Genomic DNA, 21688 nt, shown 5'->3' with positions numbered 1-21688 from the left:
GTCTTCTTTGTTTTACAGGCTTCATTTCTATGTGCATATCTTGGGCAGTTTTCTAACTCATTTTTTAGGAAGAATGTTTCACGTTCTGAAGTTGTCAGCTAATTGAACATTAACGCTCTTGGTTTAGCTATAAGAATACAGATATGTAACACCAGCTTATACGAATAAGAGCTGGCTTATCATGTCCTTGGCTCCAAGAACTACTCTATCCAAAAGTCAATCTTTTTCTCTGTCTTTCTCACTCTCTCTCCCTCCCTCTGCACCCACCCCACCCATTTTCTCCCTGTCTCCTTCTTGGACTTTCTCTAAGTGAACCTGAAGTAAGTCCCGTACGTAGGTATTCAGTACTTATTTAGAACAGAAATGGCAAACACAGCCAGCAAGCTGCATTGTGGTTAGAACACTCCTGAGCTGGGTCTGAACCAGATTAAAATATAATTGGGAAATATTTAGCAAAGTAAATAAAAACACAACAGAATATAGATAAGGTTAATATGTGTTTTTCTAAGTCAATATGCAGGCTGCCGGGATCCTTATGTATGGCTTACTGGTCTTGTTTCTATTTGAGTTTGACATCTCTGGTTTAGATCTCTCTTAGACACTCTCAGGAGTGACAGCTCTTTCCTATACAGCAAGAAGGAAGCAGCACAAAGCTGTCTTTTAGGGCACTGTCCACGAGGGTGTTGGATTCTCTAAAATCTAGATCCTTGGATGGAACTATTTTTGTTCATTCCAAACTGGAGGATATACCCAGGTAAGTTTCAAGGGGGGAAAAAGAAATCTAATGCGATGGCAGAAATACTTTCTGTAATGGCAGATGCAAATACTGACTTCAGTTATTATCCTAAAAAAACAAACCAATACAGACAAGACAATATTATATAGTAATATATTAGAACATTTATTTACTCTTTTTTTTTTCAGTGTAGGAAGAATTATACAATGTTAGAGCTTGAAGGCATATTTGATATAATCTAGGTCAATAGCATCAAACTCCAATAGAAACAGGGGCCACTAAACCATACATAAGGCTCCCTGCTGGCTACATATTGACTTAGAGAATCACATATTAACATTATCCATGTTCTATCCTATTTTTACTTATTTTGTTAAATATTTCCCAATTACATTTTCATCTGATGCCTATAGAACTTGGGAGTGTGGCAGGTGGGGGAGGGGCAAAACTACTTGTTTGATATTTCTGGTCTAGCTCAGTCACTTCATTTTATGAATGAGGCCCAAAGATTTGGTGGGTGACTTGCTCAGGGTCACACCTAGTTAATGGTAGAGCTAAAGGGCTGGGGGTTGGGGTCCTGAAGAAGAAAAGAAGCATTTATTTAGTGCCTACTATGTGCTGGCTGCTTTGCTAAGCACTTCACAAATATCTCATTTGATCTTCACAACCACCCTGCTATTCTGTTACCCCGCTATTACAGCCAAGGAAACTGAGGCAGACAGAGGCTAAGTGATTTGCCCAAGCTCACACAGCTAGTGTTTGAGGTCAAATTGGAACTCCGATCTTCCTGTACTGAGCCTGCACTCTAACCACTGTGCCTCTCGCTGCCTCAACTAGCTAACCCTAGAACCCGGATATTCCTAATCCAGTGCCCTTTCTACTGCATCATCTTACTTCCCCTTGACTCCACTTCCTCTCACACCTCCTTATGGATACTGCTGCCAAGTTTTGTTGATTTTATACCCCTAACCTCTCTATTATCTTTGTCTTTCTCCAACTTACATGGTGGCCACCTAAGTTTGGCTCTCATTGAGTCTCACTGGTACCAAGACAATAGATTCCTACTTGTCCTCCCTGCCTTGAGGCTCTCACCTTTCCTCTTCATTGTCTACTCAATTGATATACCTGACACATCGGTAAAAAGGTGTCACTCCTGGGCTAAAGAGGATCCAATGGTTCCCTGTTACCGCTAGAATGAATAAAAACTCCTCTGATCAGCTTTACTGAAACCTACCAACCTGTCTCCCCCCTATCTTCCCAGGCTTATTACATACTATTATTTCCATTCTTGTACTCTACAAGCCAATTAAGTGGATCTATTCACTGTCTCTCATATACAACATTTGATTTCCTGTTGGTCTTTGAACAGGCTTGCCTTCATTCCTGGAATGCATTTCTTCCTCAACTCCACCTTTAGAGCCCCTTGCTTCCTTCAAGGCTCAGCTAAGTGCTGACTTGTGGCCTTTCCTGATCCCTCTACCCACAATTACCTCTTTCCCCTCCCAAATTACCTTGTGTTTACTTTGAATATATTCTGTTGTCTACTTACTCATGCACATATTTGTTATTTTCCTAATTAGCTGCAGTGTGAAATAGTGGAAAGAACACAGAACTCAGAATCAGACACTCAAGTTTGAATCCTCACTCTGCCTTTTACTGCCTGTGTGACCTTTGGCATAGAACCTCTTAGGTAATACAGTGGGGTAGAGTGAGGAGTTTGGAGTCAGGAAGACCTGGGTTCAAACAAGGCCACAGGCAAGTCTCTTAATCTCTCTTTGCCTCAGTTTCTTCAACTGTAAAATGGGAATATTAAAAGTACCTACTTCCCAGGGTTATTGTGAGGATCAAATGAGACAATATTTATAAAGCACTTAGCACAGTATCTGGCACTTGGTAAATGCTATATAAATGTTGGCTATTATTATTGTTTGGGGCAGTTAAATGATACAATGGATAGAGCACCAGGCCTCAGGTTAGGAAGACCTGAGTTCAAATGTAGCCTCAGACATTTAGTAGCTGTGTGACCCTGGGCAAGTTATTTAACCCTGTTTGCCTCAGTTCCTCATCTGTAAAATAAGCTGGAGACAGAAAAGGCAAACCATTCCAGTATTTTTGCCAAGGAAATCCCAAAAATAGGGTCACGAAGTCAGACTGAAATGACTGAACAAAAACAATTATTTAACATGCAGTACCTGGAGTTGTGGGTTACCTTTGTCATACCTGTATCCTAGGGGAGGCAGTGTGATGTAGTATGAGAGTGCTAGACTGTGTCAAGAAGACCTGGGCTTGAATCTTGCCTCAGATACTTCCTACCTGTGTTACTTTAGGTATCTCATTTAATGTCTCTGCCCCTCAGTTTCTTCATCTGTAAAATAAAGTCAGACTTGATGGCATTTAGGGTCCTTTCTAGCTCTAAAAAATTTATGATCCTTGAAGGGCTGTGTATATTATGGAGTTGATGCTTCTTTGAATTCACATTATCTTATCTCATAGTAATATTGCATTCAGATACTATAATTTAACTTTACCCCTAGTGAAGGGTAAATTTGTAAAAGTCTTTGCCACTATAAAAAGTGATACTATGAATATTTGCATAGGATTATTATGTTTTTTAATCTCCTTGGGGTACATGCAGAGAAATGGCATCTTTAAGTCAAAGAGAGTGCTCATTTTACTCAATAATTCCAAGTTGCTTTCCAGACTAGTTGGATCAGTTCAGTCTCTATCAGAATGCCTGTCCTCCTACTGCCCCTTGTTGTCTGTTTACTATAAGCTTTTTGATAGAAGATCCTGTTTGTCTGCACCAGCACCTACGCTCTTTTTCTACATGCAATAATGGTTGCATTTTATTTGGGGGTCTCAGCTGAGGCTACAGGGAGGAGAGGAAGAAGGTAGTAGGGTTAGTCTAGGATAAGCATTCCAGGGAGCCAGCCAGCCCAAACAAAGGGCTTTAGGGATATGGAGGATGCCAGATGTTCTTCATCTTTGGAAGTGATACTAGCCCAGTGCCGGAGGTGAGGTCAGGTGAGAAGCAGCAGTGAAGTACAGTGGAAAGGATGCTGGATTTGGACTCCTAAGGCCCTGGATTCAGATTTGAGGTCTGTTAAATTTGTAATCCTGAGCCACATCTGCAAAATGAAGCAAATGTTTGTACAGCTGAAAGTGCCCTGGCTCTGAAGTCTAAGGATCTGGGTTAAAATCCAGCCTGTGCCACTTAGTACCTGCGCAGCCTTGGGTCCATCTAGGAACTTTAGGTTGGACTAGATAACATTTAAGGTCCCTTGAAACTATGCTTCTAAGAACTGTGAGAAACCTATCTGCTAACTTTGTTTAGATATTCAAACAGAAGGGTGATTTTCAAGCCCTGCAGTACCAGGAGTTGCTAGTTACTTTGGTCACACTTGTTTTCCTAGGAGAGAGGGAGTGTGATATATAGTAATTCTTGAAAAGTGTGGTATAATGAATAGAGAGCTTGGAACAAGAGAGTGTTGGGTTCGAATTCCATTTCTTGTCCTACAGGGTCCCTGGCCAAGTCACTTAATCTCATGGCTCCAGACTCTTGTTAAGTTGCAGAGAAGGGTCTTGCCTCCTTGCACTGGGAGACAGTTTCCCAATCCGTTTAAATCATCAGCTTCAATCGCCACCTCTCCCCGTGTCATGAAAAGGTCGCGGGAAGGCCACAGGGACAGCTCTCGAGGTCCCCCGGGAGGAGAGGGGCAGGTGGCATTGCCTCGGACGACGTCTCAAGCTCACGACGGCAGGAGGCTGCCCCGAGTGACCCGGGCCTAACTCCTCCAGGATCTGGCATTAGGGATTCTCGTTCAGCGCCATGGGCCGGCAGAGGAATGGGCCGCTCCGATCCCCCGGGCCAGCTAAAAGCGACCTGGGGAAAGAAGTGCCAGAGGGTGACCAGTAGCAGGAGGCCGTTACGGGGGTCGTTGTCGGGACCGCGCGAGTGCGCTCCTCGCGCCGACGGGCGGGCGCCCATTGGCTCGCCCCGTCTCCACGCGCAGCTCAGGCCCCGCCCCCTTCGCCCCTCTAGCGCCCCGCATGCCGCGGAGGGAGGGGGTGGGGAAAGTGCCATCGCGCGCGCGCGCTAGGAAGCGAGTTGGCCCAGCCAGCCAATCAGCAGACCAGCCGGCGAGCCCGCATTCTCGCGAGAACTGGAAGCCGGCGGTGGCAGCGTCTGTGTTGGGGACGGCATTGGTTCCTGGTTGGTGGCGAGGAGGGTGAGAAGCGGCTGCAAAGAAGAGAGGACGCAGAGGGAAAGCAGCCAGTTATCCCTCGCGCGCGCTCTCTTCTCCCTCCCCTCCCAGGCTTTCTTCCCCTTCCCTTCCCCCGATTCCTCAGCCCGGCCGTCCGCTCTTGACGACAGGCATCCATCCGAGAGGTGAGCGGCCGGCCCGGCGGGCCCCGTGAGGAGAAGGAGGAAGAGAAGGAGGAAGAGAGCTTAGTCCCGGCGTCTTCTCGCCCCGACTGTGCCGGGCCGCGCCGCAGGCATGTCGTCCGCGGCCGAGCCGCCGCCGCCACCCCCGCCGCCGCTGCCGACAGCGGAGACCGTGCCCCTCGCCCCGGCCGTGCCCGCCACCGGCGGCGGCAACCACAACAAAAGCGGCGTGGAGAGCGCCCCGGCCGCCCCCCCTGCGGGCGACGCGGAGATGGAGGTGAGCGGGGCAGCCCGGGGAGGGAGGGAAGGCGCCCGAGCGCCCGCGGGGACGCCGGGCCAACGCACCCCAGCAGGTTCCGCGGCCGCTCCACGCGCCGCCCGGAACACGCGCGCCCCTTTCCCAACTTTGGAGCCCGGCGCGTTCCCTGCTCGGAGGTTATTTGGAGCCAAGTTCTGGCTTTTTCGAAACCGGGGCGAGCGGCCGCCGCGCGCGGGTCCGGCCGGGCCGAGACAATGGAGAGCAAGCCGGCCAGGCCCCGGGGCCCCCGCCGCGGGGAGCAGCTGCGCGGGGCGGCCCCTCCGGGAGGAGCAGCCGCGCCTGCCCCCCCCCCAGCCTCGGGGGCACGGACGCGCAGGGCCCGGGCCCCCCGCCTCCTCCGCCCTCCTATTGTGCGCTGCGCCAGCGCCGGGCCGGCTGCCGAGCCCGCGGGCGGGTAGGCCCGGCCCGAAGCCCCGAGCCGCGGCGGGCGGGGGCGGAGCAGCTGCGGGGAGAGAGAACAAAGTGAGCCGGCCGGGGCGGGCGGGCTGGCCGGCTCTCCTGGACCGTGGGAGGGCCGGTGGGTTCCCAGGGTCGACTCCTTGGGAGTTGTCAGCGCGTTCGCCCGAACGAATCGTGGCGTTGGGAGCGGCCGGAGCGCCGGGGAAATGGCAGCGGCGCTTCTCTTCCCGGGCTGGGGTCGTCCGCTTCACCCCTGACTGTTAGAGAGTCGGAGCGGGTCCTCTGTGCGGAGGGGGGCTGCCCGGGGTCGGTCAGGCGTCGGTGACAGCTCCGGGCCGGAACCCGCATCCCCGGACTGACAGTGCATTCCTCCTCCTCCTGGCGCCCCGCGTGTGCCCGGCACCGTGCTAAGTGAGCACTGTATGGGGATTATCGTCTCCTTTGAGCCTCACGACCACCCTGGAAAGTGTCATTTTACAGACGAGGAAACTGAGGCAAGCGGCTGCCGAGACTGGTCCAGGGTCACACAGCTAAATGTCTGAGGTTAGGTTTGAACTCGGGTCGCAGTACAGCGTTTCTATTTTGGTCAGCAAGTGACCTAAGGTGAAGGGAAGGAAGACCAGTTGTCAGAACGGTGGTTTTTGAGAAATTAGTGAGATAGGTGGAATAGAATGAAATCTGGACCGATTTTGAAAGGATTGCTTTCCTGTGTCATATTTATAGATACTGCCCTTGGGTTATTGGCCGTCATCTATTTTCGAACTAACTTTAATGCTAACTTTTAAAAGTTTTAAATGGTATTTCACATTAGACTTTTTTGATTTTTAAAAACTTAAATTCGTACAAATTTCAGGCTGAAGCAGATTACAGACCCTCTACATGTACTTCTCATTTTTTTTTTGTGATTCTTGTTCATAAATTCTTCGAACTGCTTCCTGGTGGAAGCTTTCCTCTGGTTCTTGAACTAACTGGGCAGTGGGGGTAGGAAAGTATTACTCAAATTGTCCATTTATTGTTTCTCTTGGAACATGACCAGCCTATCCTCCTCTTCTGATTATGGATGTCCTTGATGTTGATACCTTTTATTTCTCTTCTCACTCAAGTTTTTCTTTGTAGTTATCTTGAAGTTGTTTTGTTCTGCATTTTTTCTATTACTTGGGTTACTTAACATTTTATTCAAAAGTTTATTCCTTTGAGATTGTAGTTGGTATTTGATAATTAATTTCCCAAATCCATCCAGTCCAGTCTCCTTACAACTTAATAATAATAGCTCAGATTTATATAGTGCTTTAAAGCTTGCAAAGTGCTTTTGCCCTATCTTATTTAGACATATGCTTCTGAATTTCACATGATCTCATCTTGCATCTTTTCCTTAGTTGAAAACATGAGAAGGGAACAGGCATGCTACTACATCTTTACAGTTATATTAGTGATTGAGAGGTATAGAAGGTATAAAAAGACTTGCATTTGGCTTACTGGTTTTTAAAAATCATGTTTGACTGTGGAGACAAAATTGATATTCCAATTATTGACGTTCTGAAACAGACATCAGTTTTAATGTGTTTGCTTTTATCATAGAATGTGAAGTCTAGAGAATACAGCCCAAACAAAGTAAGATTTCTTGACCGAAGAAAAGGTTTTCTAAATTTTCATATTCACTGATGGATTAATCACTTCAAATCCAGAACTAACAAAGATCCTTTTATTGGAATCTACAGGATAGGAAAGCGATCTATTGAACATTCATACTGGAAATCAAAGCGGATGACAAATGCATAATACCCAGACTGCATCAGTGGTGGACTGTGAGCCAATAAGTTTTTGAGACTGGGTAGTTGTAATGATTATTAGGGCAGACCGGAAGGTTTCTTTAAATCCCAACAAAGAAATGTAATGAAAACTGCAGGGCAGAAATAATTAAATTAAAATTAAGTTTGGTTTAAGTGTATGAATAAAAATTTAAATAGTTCATGTTAATATAATGATATTTTTGTAAAAAGGTCTGTTTCATAATTTCACGAGCTCAAGAATTATTTTGTCTTATATCCATAGACATTATTAATTTTGACATTTCTTACAAGACTTGTGGTATACATTTTCCTTTGAAAGTCATTGTTTTTCTTTACTTCCAGATGGTATTTTAAAGGGTCACAGGGGCAGTTGTCCCTAGTTTAAACTGGTTCTTTTTCTCCAGCTTTATACTTGTGTATTATTTTCTCCTTTAGACTGGAAAGTGTTGTGCTTGAGCAGCAGTACTGTCCTTTGTGAGGCACATGCTGTGTAATAACCTAAATCTGCAGAATTGAATCTATTTCAGTCGGTTAAAAGAAAGAATGCTCTTTCTTATTCCTTTTGAAGGACTTAATGTGACTTTTTCTGAACCCTGGAATTTCCTGAAACAACCTTAACAGATTTTTTGGACAAACTTTCCTGTGTCTCCTGCCATAGTTCCTGTACTAGCTCACTGATGTGCACTGGAATTTGTAGTCCAGTGGATCGGTATTATTTTTGTTCAGCAGTTGCTTTTACCAGTGTGAATAGTGTAATGTGTTGCCATTCTTTACAGCAGGTATTGTTCTGCCCTTGTCTTTCCAGTATACCTTAGCATCCTTTTTGTTTTCCTGTATCGGCTAATACTGATTTTACTACAAAGGGTATGTAGACTTTAACCCAGTTTTAGTTTAATTACAATCATGATGATTATTGAAACAGTACATTTTATTTTCATAGGACTTTTATTGTGAGCATACTCAAAGGCATATTCTCTCCTATGGTAAAAACTGAAGCACAGATGTTAATGTTAACGTGTGTAGGATTATACAGGTAGTGAAATTGAAATTCGGACCTGGTTTCTTTGATCCACCTAATCTAGTGTTCTTTCTGCTTACATCATGTTGCCCTTTTTTTCATAGCTGTATACTGAGTGTAAAAGGAGAGACATTGTATATGTTTAATGACAGGTGTTATTTTTTGCTATTTATTTTAAGAGGGAAATTTTGCATGGGAGATTTAGGGTTTTAAATGGTGATGCAGAAAAGTTAAAACTACATTTTATTGTTTAGATTTTCAAAGTCAAGATTGTTACGTTGGCAAGTGGAAAGTGTCATTGTTGCCACTGAAATGAAAGTTTCTAGTTCAGGTATTGGAAATGTGAATTTTAACTGCTTACAGATATTTTGTAGATGAAGTTTCAGTTTTGTACAGTGGAAAAAGTACTTGGATTTGGAGTCAAAAGACCTGGGATCAATTATTTTTTTCTAAAGCATAATAGCTGTGTGACCTTGGACAAGTCATTTAACATCATTAGGCTTAAGTTCTCTCATCTGTTAAGAGAGGGAGTGTTGGATAAGACAGCCTCTAAGGTCCTGTCCAAATCTAAACCTGTGCTCTTGTAAATAAAAATTTTGTTTTAATTGAGGGGTTTTATGTTGATGAGTAAACTCTTCTTACACAAGAAAAATCATAATGGCTTTAAAATTTTATGAAGAAAATGATATAATAAACTACTTTTTCAGTGACCAGTTGATTTTGCTTTTTGTTTCAAAATGTTTAACATTGAGAAGAGAAACGAATTTCATTGCCTATAATAGTGCTATCACTTCAATGAATAGCAATTTTCTTTTAGCTAATAGCTTTGTACTGCTAAAAAGATAACATTACTGTTTTAAAGGAGATTTTTCTAGATATTTTCTAATGAAGTATATTGGTAACTTAACATTTCCTCATTTTTAAACTAAAGGGCCACAAAATTTTGAACCTTTTTCAAGTATGAGGGCATGAGCGCATACCAACAAAAGTTAGCAAATATTTAAAGGAAATTTGCTCTAGAGAGATAAAAGTGCTTTCTACTTTTATGCTAGCAACTATGCAGGTTTCAAGTTTTGGTCAGGTAGATTGAGGTTTCTGAGGTACATTGTATTTCATCTGATTATGTGACAGCCATTTTAAATTCTGTCTTTGTAATTAGAATGTGTAATTTAGATTATTGAAACATTATATAGGTATGTCAGTTGAAGTAGTAGGTCTAATTACTCTTAAAGAACAATTATTTCACTTTTTTTTCCTTCTAGGATGTATTTGATGATGCATCACCAGGGAAACAAAAAGAAATCCAAGAACCAGATCCTACCTATGAAGAAAAAATGGTATGTTGTTGTAGGCCTATGAGTATTGTCAGTATATGTTATGAAAACTCTTTAAGTGGTTTGTTGTAGTTTAAACATTTTACCAGGAGGGCCTGCCTGAAAGCCCTGGTGGTTGAGCTTTAAAATAGGAGTAGATGGTATATTTTCTAAATCACGTTACACTCGAATAAAATTCCCCTGTAATGTGTACCTTTTACTAGTTATCTCACCAGTATGTTAATGTAGTTTGTATGAAAGTAAATGTGAACAGATGTTTGATTTTAGGAAATTTAGAGTAGTGCCAGAAACCACCAGTTATAGGATGCAACTGAACATGCGTCCTGGCCCTGACACTGTTCTGTGACCTTGGGCCAATCACTTAACATCTGAGCCTTGGTTTCTTTATCTGTGAAATGAGGATGATTTTAATATTTATTCCAAGTACTTTGTAGGATTGTTATGAGGAAAAGACTTTATAAACCTTAAAGCAGTGTATAAATATTGAGTGATTCTTGGTTCCCTTAGGACCTATGGGAGATAAGAGTATAAGACTTGATTCTTTCCTACAAGGAGCTCAGCCTTGTTGGGAGACAAAAGACAGTAAAATAACTGTAATAGAGGTGAACTGTAAGACTGCCCACCCTTTGCTGCCCATTGCAAATCCTGCTTCTGTCTGTAGTACTCTTCTTTCCTTCCTCTGAATTCCTGAAAAATTTGTTGTTTGTACCGAATTTATTATGCTGATATTATCTCCCACCCTTGAGCCCACTCCCAGTTTTGCTTATAGAAGACTTCTCCAATTTAAATGCTCTCGGGATGGCAGTGATACAGTGGAAATGAGCATTTGATCTGGAGTCAGATGATATGACTTTGAATCTTGCCCCTGCTACTTAATAACTTTCTTACCTTGAGCACCTCGTTTAATTACTTTGGGCATCATTTTCTTCATCTGTACAATTCGAGATGGGAGTTTGGACTAGATAGCTTAGTTCACTTCTATTTCTAACTATAATCCTATGACAATTTGACACCTCAGTTCCCTAAGCTCAAAGTGATCTTTGTATCCCTACATTTTTTTCTTAGCACTTTGCTTTGATCTGTCCCATGTGCTTATTATATTCTCCCTTGTACCAATTATTTTTGTACAGATCTTTTTCTGCTTTTAAATGGTAAGCTTCCCAAGTGCAGAGACTTCGTCTAGCACAGCATCTTATTCAGTTTTTTTTTAATTTGTATGTTGTGTCCCCATTTTGTGTGTGTGTATATAGTACTTGCAAAATAGTAAGTACATAATAGATTTTTATTGCTAGATTAAATTGATCAGGTGCCAAGCAAATTATACAATATGTGCCATAAGAAATTAGAAGAGAAAAGGTCATTGTGAGCTGGAACAATAGAAGAAACTTCTTGGAAGAGAACCTAACTGTAGAACTTGAGGGTACCTTTGCGATCATCTATTTAGTCCTTGTCACCTGGCTTCTGGGGCATAGAAGGATTTAGATCTGTGTAGTGGTGGGAAGAAGCTTACTAGAAGCGGGCCACCAAGCAAAGTCACAAGTGGAAATTTTCTTCATTGATCTATGCCTTGTTCCCCATTCCCCATAGGAACTGTTCCAAACCTTCTCTTCATTTCTCCAGCCTCCTATGCTTCATTGCTCCACTTTTTTGGCTAATGACCTGGTCTCTATTAAGAAAATTGAGATTTTTTTGTCATGGGGTTTCCTCTTTCTTCTCTCCATCTCCCACTCTTACCTCCCTTCTGACAGAATTTGATTATGGAGGCTATCCTTTTCTTTTCCAGGTCAAATCCCCTAACATGTCCCCTGGATTCCATTCTCTTCCTTTGCTGGCAGATAGCCCCCTCAAAAAAATTTTCCTTTCCCCCTTTAATCTTCACTCTCTTCTGTCTCCTATTTCCTTCCTTCTTGCCTTTCATCATGCATATTTCCCTTGTTCTTAACAAACCTTCCTAGATCATGCCGTCCCTTCAAGCTGTTGTCTTATAGCAATCCTCCTTTTTCTCAGTCAAATTCCTGGAAAAACTTGTCTATATTTATCCTTTTCTCAGTCAAATTCCTGGAAAAACTTGTCTATACTTAATACCTTCAGTTCTCTCACTCCTCAACATTGTTCAGTTTGGCTTTTGATCTCATTGCTTAACTCAAACTGCTCTCTCCAAAGTTGCTAGTGATCTCTTAATTGCTAAGCCTCTTCTCAGTCCTCATGCTTCTTGACCTTTTTGCTGCATTTGATATTGTTACCCACGCTCTGTTACTTGATACTCTCCCCTCTACAGGTTTTCATAACGCTATTCACTCCTTGTTTTCCTCCTACTTGTCTCACTTTTCTTTCTCAGTCTTTGTTGGCTTGTCATACTGATGCCTGTAAACTGTGGGTGTTCCCCCTGCCTCTCTCCAGGGCCCTCTTCCCTACCCTCTTTTTCTTGGTCAGCTTCCATGGGTTCAATTATCTCTTTGCAGATGATTTACAGGTTTATATAATCTAGCCCAAGTCTTTTTCTTGAGCTCCAGTTCCATATTACCAACTGCTTATGGGACATATCATACTGGATAACATATCCTTAACAGAACTTTTCCTTCCCCCTGAACCCTCCCCTCTACCATGCTTCTCTGATTCTCTCTGGGCTATTACAATTCTTCTGATCTCCAAAGTTTTGTAACCTTGGCATTATCCTTGACTCCTCACTCTTCCTCACTTCACATGTTCAGTCAGTTTTCAAATCTTGTGTCTAACTTCGCAACAGGTCTGTCTTCTATCTATCGACATCTTTTCAATTGTACAACTGCCACCTTGGTTCATTCTCTCATTACTGGCCCCTCTCCTGTACTCAAGCAGTAGCATCTAAGTTGATCTCCCTGACTTAAGTCATTGCCCCCTCGATTCTCCCAACCATCCTGCACACTGCCAGAGTGATTTTTCTTAAGTGTGTCTGTGCATGTCACTCCTCACTAAGTTTCATGGCTTCCTGTAATGCAAATCCCTCTGTTTAGCTTTTAAAGTCCCTTACAGCTTGGCCCCAACCTGTCTTTCTAGCTTCATTCTATATGACTCTCCTTCCCCTAATCTGTATAATAGAGTGGAACTGGTATTGCCTTTTCTTCTAATGCATGGCACTCCATTTCACATCTGGGTGCCTTTGCACTGGCCATTCTCTGCTTCAGCAGGCCCCTCACTTCTTTCAAGATGTGGCTCAGTTACCACCTTCTCTATGTGAGGAGGCCTTTCCTGATTCCCCACTGCTAATGCCCTTCTTCCCTTCTTAACTACCATATATTCTTGCTCTAATGTGTATTTTCATGTACTCATTTGATCAAATGTTAGCTCCTTGAGAGTAGGGATTTTTTCCATTTCTTTGTGTATCCCCAGTATCTGGCATACAGTAAGCACTTAATAAATGCTTGTTGATTGATGGGAAATAGTGAGGAAATAGTCCTTAGAGCCTTTGATAATTGCAGTGAGCCTTTATAGAGTTGTTTTTTGTGTTGAATATACAGCTAGAATTGACCTTGACTATGGTTGTCTCTGAAAGTTAGAATTTCTGTTAGGGAATGTATATATCTGAATTCATTGATAAATAAGACTTTTCTCTGCACAGTGTTTTTAGTCATTTATTTGAGATTTTATATATTTATATCTTTGAAAAGTTTATCCAATAGTAAATATTGATGTTTTTGTATACCTTCACTACATTTTTAAGAAGACCAAAACTCTAGAACCAATACAGAATTTATCGTCTAGATTTAGAATATAGCCATATTTAGAGAAGGCATGATCCTTATCTTTTGGGTGCTTTCGAAGTATTTAGCAATGAGAGTAAGACTATTATATTTATATAAACGTGCTATGCTTAATTTCAATAGGAATTTTTTTACTTGAGAAATGGTCTGTTGGAGGATTAAGGGAAGGAAGATTTGAGCAAGTTGGGAAGGAAGGGGTTCTAAAGTAAACTAAAAAAGGGTGCAGGACAAAAGAAAAGGGAGGGCAAATTAATCAAAATGGAGAAGTGAGTAAATAAAAAGAAGCAGTTGAAGAAAAAGACTAATGACATTCTTTGTTCCATTGGGTTTCCTTTGGTGGAGCTATATTTCTCTCTTTTTTAAAAAAAAATTAAAAAATTAAAATTTTTTTTATTTTTTAATTTTATGAATTTATTTTGATTTCTCCATAATCATTTCCATATGCTTTTGAGTTGAAAATTTTTCTCTCCCTTCCTCCCCCCCACCCTTCCCAAGACAGTGTACAATCTGATGTAGGCTTTACATTTACATTCCTATTAAACATATTTTCATATTAGTGAAGTTGTAAGTAAAAATTAAAACCAATAGGAGGAACCATCAGAAAGATGAAACAAAACTCAACAGAAGGTAAAAATAAGTGATAGCGATTCGACTTCCATAGTTCTTTCTTTGTATGTGGACAGCATTTTCCATCCCGAGGCCTCTGGAGATGTCTTAGATCCTCGTAATGCTGAGAAGGGTTCAGTTTAACAACATTAGTCATCACATAATGTGGCTGTTATTGTGTACAAAGTTCTCTTGGTTCTGCTCACTTCACTCAGCATCAGACCATCTAAGTCTTTCCAGGTTTTTCTGAAGTCAGCCTGTTCATCATTTCTTATAGCACAATAGTATTCCATTACATTCATATACCACAACTTGCTCAGCCATTCTCCAATTGATGGGCATCCTCTCAATTTCTAATTCTTTGCCACTACAGAAAGAGCTGCTATGAATATTTTTGTACATGTGGGTCCTTTTCCCATTTGTTTGATCTCTTTGGGTATATTTCTCCATTAACTGGTGCTGTACTTGATGTTCTGTGTGTCAGAAGCAGTGAATAATACGTTGAATTCCATAGTTTTTCAGCTCATGCCTTTAAAAATCCGTTTCTATGTTTAGCATGCAACTAATACTGGGCTTCAATGGCAATGTATTCAACGTCTACAAGATGGGCATATTTCTTAAGGAGAACTGGCGCTTTTTTCGAAGAACCATATTCTCTAGTCTGAAGATAAATTAATATTTTTCCATGGAAAAATAATGGGTAAAATAAGTTTTCAGTCTGTACTTAAAACTATTTTGAGACATGAAAATACCTTTTAAAATTATGACATTTGTTTACCCATCTTTTATCAAATGTTGTAATTTGTATCTTTTTTCTAAAAGGAGCAGAATTAGTTCTTTGTTCTCAGGTTTCTGAAAGTATAGGAAGAAAAAAATAACTGTCTAAACCATACACCCATCTCCCCAATGTGTGGTATGATTTGCTTAAAGTGAAATGGTAAATTTGCCTGTGGCCCTTTAAGAATAAATTGTGCAAAGTATGGTTTGCAGAAATCTGGTTTTTACACTTATAATGAAGATTGCATTTAAGGATGCTGTTTTCCCTTTTGGTAGGTATTATGTTCTAAGCTTATACCTAATTCCTGTTAGTAGTGTATCAAAAACCTTCCAAATCCTTTTGCAGCTTTTTTTCATTTCTTTGTATGAGGGTTTTGTATAAGTTGCAGAGATTTGAGTGTATAGCCAGGGGTGGGGAACCTGCGGCCTCAAGGTCAGAAGGGGGCCCGCTAGGTCCTGAAATGCGGCCCTTTGACTGAATCCAAACTTCACAGAACAAATCCCCTTAATAAAGGGATTTGTATGTAAAACTTGGGACTGAGGGCCACATGTGGCCTCGAGGCTGCAGATTCCCCACCCCTGATATAGGCAGTTTCAAGTGTGACCTTTTCTTGCTATGATTGAAATGTGGGGACTAGTAGTCAAGGGGAGCCTGTCAGCCTCAGGATAATTATGTAGGGTTAGCTCCAACATGGAATTAAACAAGTATGTATGTAAAAGTGCTTGGAATCATTCAGCAAATATTTATTAATTTATTGAACTTCTATGATGTGAGGCACATGTTGAGGCTTATGAGGCCTACAAAAAATTATCAGGCAGCTCCCGTGTCTCTATGTGGTTTGGGGAGAAAAATATATAAAAATGGGAAAAATCAAATAATAATACAAGAGTGAAATAATATTAGAGAACAATATGAAAAGGCACAGAGTAGTATATAATTATTTCCTAAGTAAGTTGTTAAGAAGATCTGAGTTCAAATTCTACCTCTAATATAAACAAGCAACCCTGGGCAAGTCACTTAACACTCCACTGCTCTAGACAACTTTCTAAGACTAAGATACAGAAAAGTTACAAATCTAGATCTTCATCAGTAGAGGAAGTTTTCACACTAGGAGTTCAGTACATCATTGAAATCATACGTTTGGGACAAAAATAAAATGTAATACATGACTTCAGAAAAAAGTAAGATTTTCTCTGATCTTGATGTAGTTTTGGCCTGAATCAGTGAAGGAGGGTTTTGTAGAGGAAGGGAGGTAAGACTTCACCTGGGTATTGAAGGGTGTTAGTTTTCTAAAATCATTCATCTTATAAATCTGTGGGTGGTATGCTTAGCCTTTTATTTGTGGACATAGGAATGTACATGTTCTGATTATATGGTATAGTGTTCTTCCTGAAAAAGCTAATGTTGTTGTGGTTGGTGTGTTAAAACAGTTTTCAGAGCTTTTGGTATTGACTATTTGGGTTAAACATTTAAAAAATTCTGTCTACAGCAAACTGACCGAGCAAACAGATTTGAGTATTTGTTAAAGCAGACAGAGCTGTTTGCACATTTCATCCAGCCTGCTGCTCAGAAGACTCCAACTTCACCACTGAAGATGAAACCAGGACGTCCAAGAATAAAGAAAGATGAAAAGCAGAATTTGCTGTCAGTTGGCGAGTAAGTAATGACTGTTATATCCCTTGGTAAAGATTACAATGAATACTATTTCATTTTCTTAATTCTTTCTGGAAAGCTAAGAACAGCTAACCTTTTAAGTGTTGTCTACTGGTCTGCATATTAAATTTGAAGTTTTACTCCCTGTTAACAAGGTACATTTTTTAAAAGTATGTATATAATTGCCAAGTATAATGATTAAGAGGAAGGAAAGTCTTATTGGCTGTTTATAGAAGTTGTGGAAGTTGGAGAGACAAAAGGCACACAGAAAGGGGAAAAGGCAGTATAGATTAGAATTGCTTGTCAGGGCAGCTTGGAAATAGAAGAAACACAAACTAAAACAGCACAGGCATTGATTAAAAGGGTGAGTGGCTCTGTAAACATCAGTATCCCCTATAGGTATAAGTTCATACAGTGTGTATTTTGGAGGTGCTAAAACAAAATGATCCTTACCCCTCAAGGAAATTATGTACATAAGTAAGTTAAATTGAGGACTGGAAATTCAGAGAGCATCAGGACATGTTTCTGTTCTGAGCCTACAAAGAAGGGAGGATAAGTATTCTGAGAGTCACAGAGAAGAAGAGGCAATGCTGCCCTTCTCTGGATTATTAGCTTTAGTTGAGTTTGGGACACTATTCTTGGAGGGAATGATTAGTATCAAATAAGGCCAGAAACATAGATTTTGGTGGGTGTAAAATGCCAAATTGGAGAGTTTTCCTTGCCCTAAAAAAATCAAGAAAAGATTAAATTGTATTGTCTGTGCTCTTATTTATTTAGGAAGATACATAAGCATTTTTTTTATTAATTTATTTTGATTTGACAGCAATCACTTCCGCAGACTTTTGAGTTTTAAATTTTTCTTCCCTTCCCTCCTCACTTCCCTCCCCAAGATGGCGCACAATCTGACACAGGCTATACATATACATTCCTGTTAAAACATATTTTCACACTAGTGGTATAAGGAAGAATTAGAACCAATAGGAAGAACCACAAGAAAGAGAACAAAACAGAAGGAAAAAAATAGCAAATAGTATGCTTCGATCTGCATTCAAATTCCATAGTTCTTTGGATGTGGATAGCATTTTCCATCATGAGACCTTTGGAGATGTTTTAGATGCTTGTACTGCTGAGAAGGGCTAAGTCTGTCAATGTTAGTTATCACCCAACATCATGGCTATTACTGTGTACAACATTCTCCTGGTTCTGCTCACTTCACTCAGCATCAGACCATATGAGTCTTTCCAGGTTTTTCTGAAGTCAGCCTGTTCATCATTTCTTACAGCACAATAGTATTCCATTACATTCATATACCACAACTTGTTCAACCATTCCCCAATTGATGGGCATCCTCTCAATTTCCAATTCTTTGCCACCACAAAAAGCTGCTGTAAATATTTTTGTACGTGTGAGTCCTTTTCCCATTTGTGTGATCTCTTTGCATAAACATTTTTTTAAATGTTAGAATGAAGTCATCGCCTTGGTGAACCTGAGTTATTTAAAAAAAGCCCGAGTCATTTAGAACTTTTCATTTCCTGTAAAATAATTGCCACTACATTACTATTTAGGCACTATCTTAAAAGCTAGAGCATTCTGATACAATATAGATATACTTAAATTGTTTCAAGGTTATAAAGTATTTTCCACTTAAATATCTTTATAAAGTACAGTAAGTGCAGTATACTGAGTCATGTAGGGGAGATCAGTAAGATGTACTACGCCTGAATGCTCAGATGTTAGCTTGTCTTAAGACCAATGAGGAGAAGGCTAATGGATACTGTTACGTGGCATTAAATTTGTGATGAATGTAAAGCTTTTTTTTTTAACTTAAATTTTGTTTGGACATTGCATAGCTTACATTCTGATTCCTTGTTTTATGGTTTTGGTGGTTGTGATTTTAGCATGGAAAGGCCAAGTGGTGACCTCTTTTTCTTTTATCTGAAAGATGACTGATATTCTTCTGGGCTTGAGTTGCCTAGGTATTGGTTAACTCTGAGGCATTATTACACATTAAGTATTACTGTATAACATTTCTCACTTTAATAAACTTTTTGGAAATGAAAAGCAAACGTCTTTAGTCAGTGACAGATTGTTACTTTAATTCTGATTTTTAAAAAGTCTTAATTGGATTGATATATATAATATATATATATATCAATATATTTTTAGATTGGGCTTCAGTGACACATTTTTGGGGGTGGAGGGGGGAGGAATTGGTGAGATATTGAGTAATAGTTACATGTAGAAGTCTAACCAATCTTTGGTATTCAGATTTCTGGTTCATCTGTTTTGAATACCTAAAATGTGCATGTTATAAGAGTAGCTTTTCTGTTGGAATAAACAAATAAAATACAAAGTTTTTCTTATGAGTTAGTTTTACTTTAAAACTTACATTTTTTTCTTTTGTAGCTATAGACATCGTCGAACAGAACAGGAGGAAGATGAGGAGTTGTTAACCGAAAGCTCCAAGGCCACCAACGTGTGCACTCGGTTTGAGGACTCCCCATCATGTGCGTGGGGATGGAGGAGGGACCAACATCTCAGGAAACATGTTTTAGTTCTAAATTTTTATCTGTAGAAAAATGACTCTTAGTCCCTATATGTTCTTGGAAGCATCGCTTAGTTTTTAGGAAGTATGTGAACTCTTTGACTTTCGGTTTTAGGTTAAGTGGCAATGTCTTTACCTCAGTTTTGGTGTATTTAGTTTTATTTGGGACTGCTAAATTTCAGCATATTTAGTGTTAGTTGTGTTTATATACAGTCGGAAACAATCTTGCCTTTTACATCAAGATAAAAGAATACTCTGCATGAAAGCCAGCCCAGGTGGGCCTTTGATTAATTAATCTCAGGGTGCTGTTTTCAATGTAGATATTTTCCCACCTGGAATTAATTTGTTATAATTAGTACCTCTCCAGACTAGAATAGCTTTTTTTTCCTTTAAGCTTTATAATTTCTTTCCTTTTGTGTGTCCCTCTTAGATGTAAAGTGGGGTAAACTAAGAGATTATCAGGTCCGAGGATTAAATTGGTTAATATCTTTGTATGAAAATGGAATCAATGGAATCCTTGCAGATGAAATGGTATGTTTTTTGATAATTTTAAAAGAAAGCCTTAATTTGATGTAAATGTTTCTAAAAATTTAAGATTGTCATAAAGTTTTTATTATTCATTGTAATCCAAAATGATAGCAAACAAACTTTAATCAATTTGGAATGTGGTTCAAAATTGAATGTATTTTAAGTTATATAGGTTCTGTGTCTGAATAAGCTGACTATGAAGCAATTATTTGATAATAACTTTGTGATCCTTTGAGGAAATTCAGATGAAAAAAAATTCATTTTTTTCCAATAAACTTAGGATGTTCTGATACTGAATTTGTACCATTTCTTACCTGTTATAGACTGAGCTAGGATGTAGCTCATTTAATTTGTTAATTATAAATCATGGCTTATCTAATTCTGCCTTATTGGTAGGGTGCCACCTTTATGCTTTTAAGCTACTTTTTGATTCTTCTGTTAAGCCAATCATATTGTGATAAGAAATGCATTTTTGAGATATACTAAGTAAAGTTGACCCAAGTACTTCAACATTATTGAAGATTACTTTGATGTGATCAGATTACCGTGATCAATAGTGTTGTTACATCTAATTTTAAGAAAGATTTGGAGTGTTGGCTTTTGTTGAAAATACTGTGAAGAGGAATTTCAAAATTAACTAACCTGGTACTATCTTAAACTTTCTGAGGGACAAGCTCTGGACAGGTGTCTGATTCTGAGAGGTACAGGAACTTATGCAGATTTTGAAGATGCATAGGAGTAAGATATGATGGCCAAGTATGTGCTAGACTAATGAATGTGCCATAGTTGGTGTGTCACCTTATTTATGGATATTGGAATTCTGTGGTATTGTGTCTTTTTGCCCTAGGATTAAAATATGATGTACCAGGTTTTACAGCAGGATAAAGAAAACCTGCTTTTAAATCCTAATTACGTGCACTTAATATTTGGAATTTTGGGTTATGCAAGTATTTGCTAACTATAAAAGTAAAGTTACTACTCTTCAAATTTCTTTAAAAATGATAGTTTTTGGGGAGAAAAGTTAAGGTCACTAATGTTTTGAACATTGTGAGTGGCTAGATGAGTTTTTTAGAAGAAATTTTAAAAATTACAAACTTTGAGTTAGGGACATTTATCTGCATTTTTCCGTATCCACTTAATGTACCTTCTATTAGAGATTACTTTATTTAAAAATATGTGTTTCTGATTATGGGAAGTAACTAGACAAGAGAAGGTGGTAGAACAATTACCGAAATTTGATAGACCTCTCAGAAAAATAACTTAGAGCCTTGTTGATAGTAGCTCAATAGTACATGTGAAAGATAACATTTTTCATTGGATGTAAATTTATTTTATTTCATGATTTTCCCTTTTGCCTACTCCTTTTAATGTTCTTTATCATTTCAGTTCCCTGTTAAAACATGGTCTTAATTATATAGTTTTGAAAAAAAAGTTGTTTCTGACTTGCCTTAAAAACAAGTAAATTAAAAATATTTATATATTCAAGTCATTGGGGCCTTTGATAATTGGAATGATTGCTTAATTTAAACTAAATGAAGAGGTTGGTACTGTGAGCCACAGTTTAATGATTCTTTTGGGAAGTAAATTTATCTCAGGTTACTGAATAAACTCTAATTAGGAATTACTTCACTAGGAAGTCATGGTTGCATGGTAGTCAAGGTCTAAAACCAGTTTTTGAGGTTTGAGTATCAGGATGTATTTGGTATAAGTAAATTTAGCTGTATTAAAGTTTTAGGTTTGAGGAACTTGGGGAATTCTAGGGGAATACAAAGGGCAGTACAGCCAAATATCAGTTATTCTTTCTAAGCAGGAAAGAGAATATATAAGAACAAATTATATGAATATTTACTAAATT

General features: G+C 39.7%; 1 protein-coding gene across 1 annotated transcript in view; it reads left to right on the top strand.

Moving 5' to 3' along the window:
* Positions 1-4953: 4953 nt before the first annotated feature.
* The window catches only part of SMARCA5 (SNF2 related chromatin remodeling ATPase 5), a 47720-nt gene continuing 30985 nt past the window's right edge, over positions 4954-21688 (top strand). The window contains exons 1-5 of the mRNA XM_020989839.2: positions 4954-5400; positions 9912-9986; positions 16597-16763; positions 19167-19267; positions 19736-19836. Coding sequence (XP_020845498.1) covers positions 5236-5400; positions 9912-9986; positions 16597-16763; positions 19167-19267; positions 19736-19836 — 609 coding nt within the window. The 5' untranslated portion in view covers positions 4954-5235. The remainder of the gene's footprint in view (positions 5401-9911; positions 9987-16596; positions 16764-19166; positions 19268-19735; positions 19837-21688) is intronic.

The sequence above is a fragment of the Phascolarctos cinereus genome, unplaced genomic scaffold (genome assembly GCF_003287225.1).
Source record: "Phascolarctos cinereus isolate Bilbo 61053 unplaced genomic scaffold, phaCin_HiC Scaffold_9;HRSCAF=440, whole genome shotgun sequence".
Lineage (NCBI taxonomy): Eukaryota > Metazoa > Chordata > Mammalia > Diprotodontia > Phascolarctidae > Phascolarctos > Phascolarctos cinereus.
The sequence above is the reverse complement of the archived record's forward strand: the minus strand, read 5'-3'. Positions and strand labels throughout refer to the sequence as shown.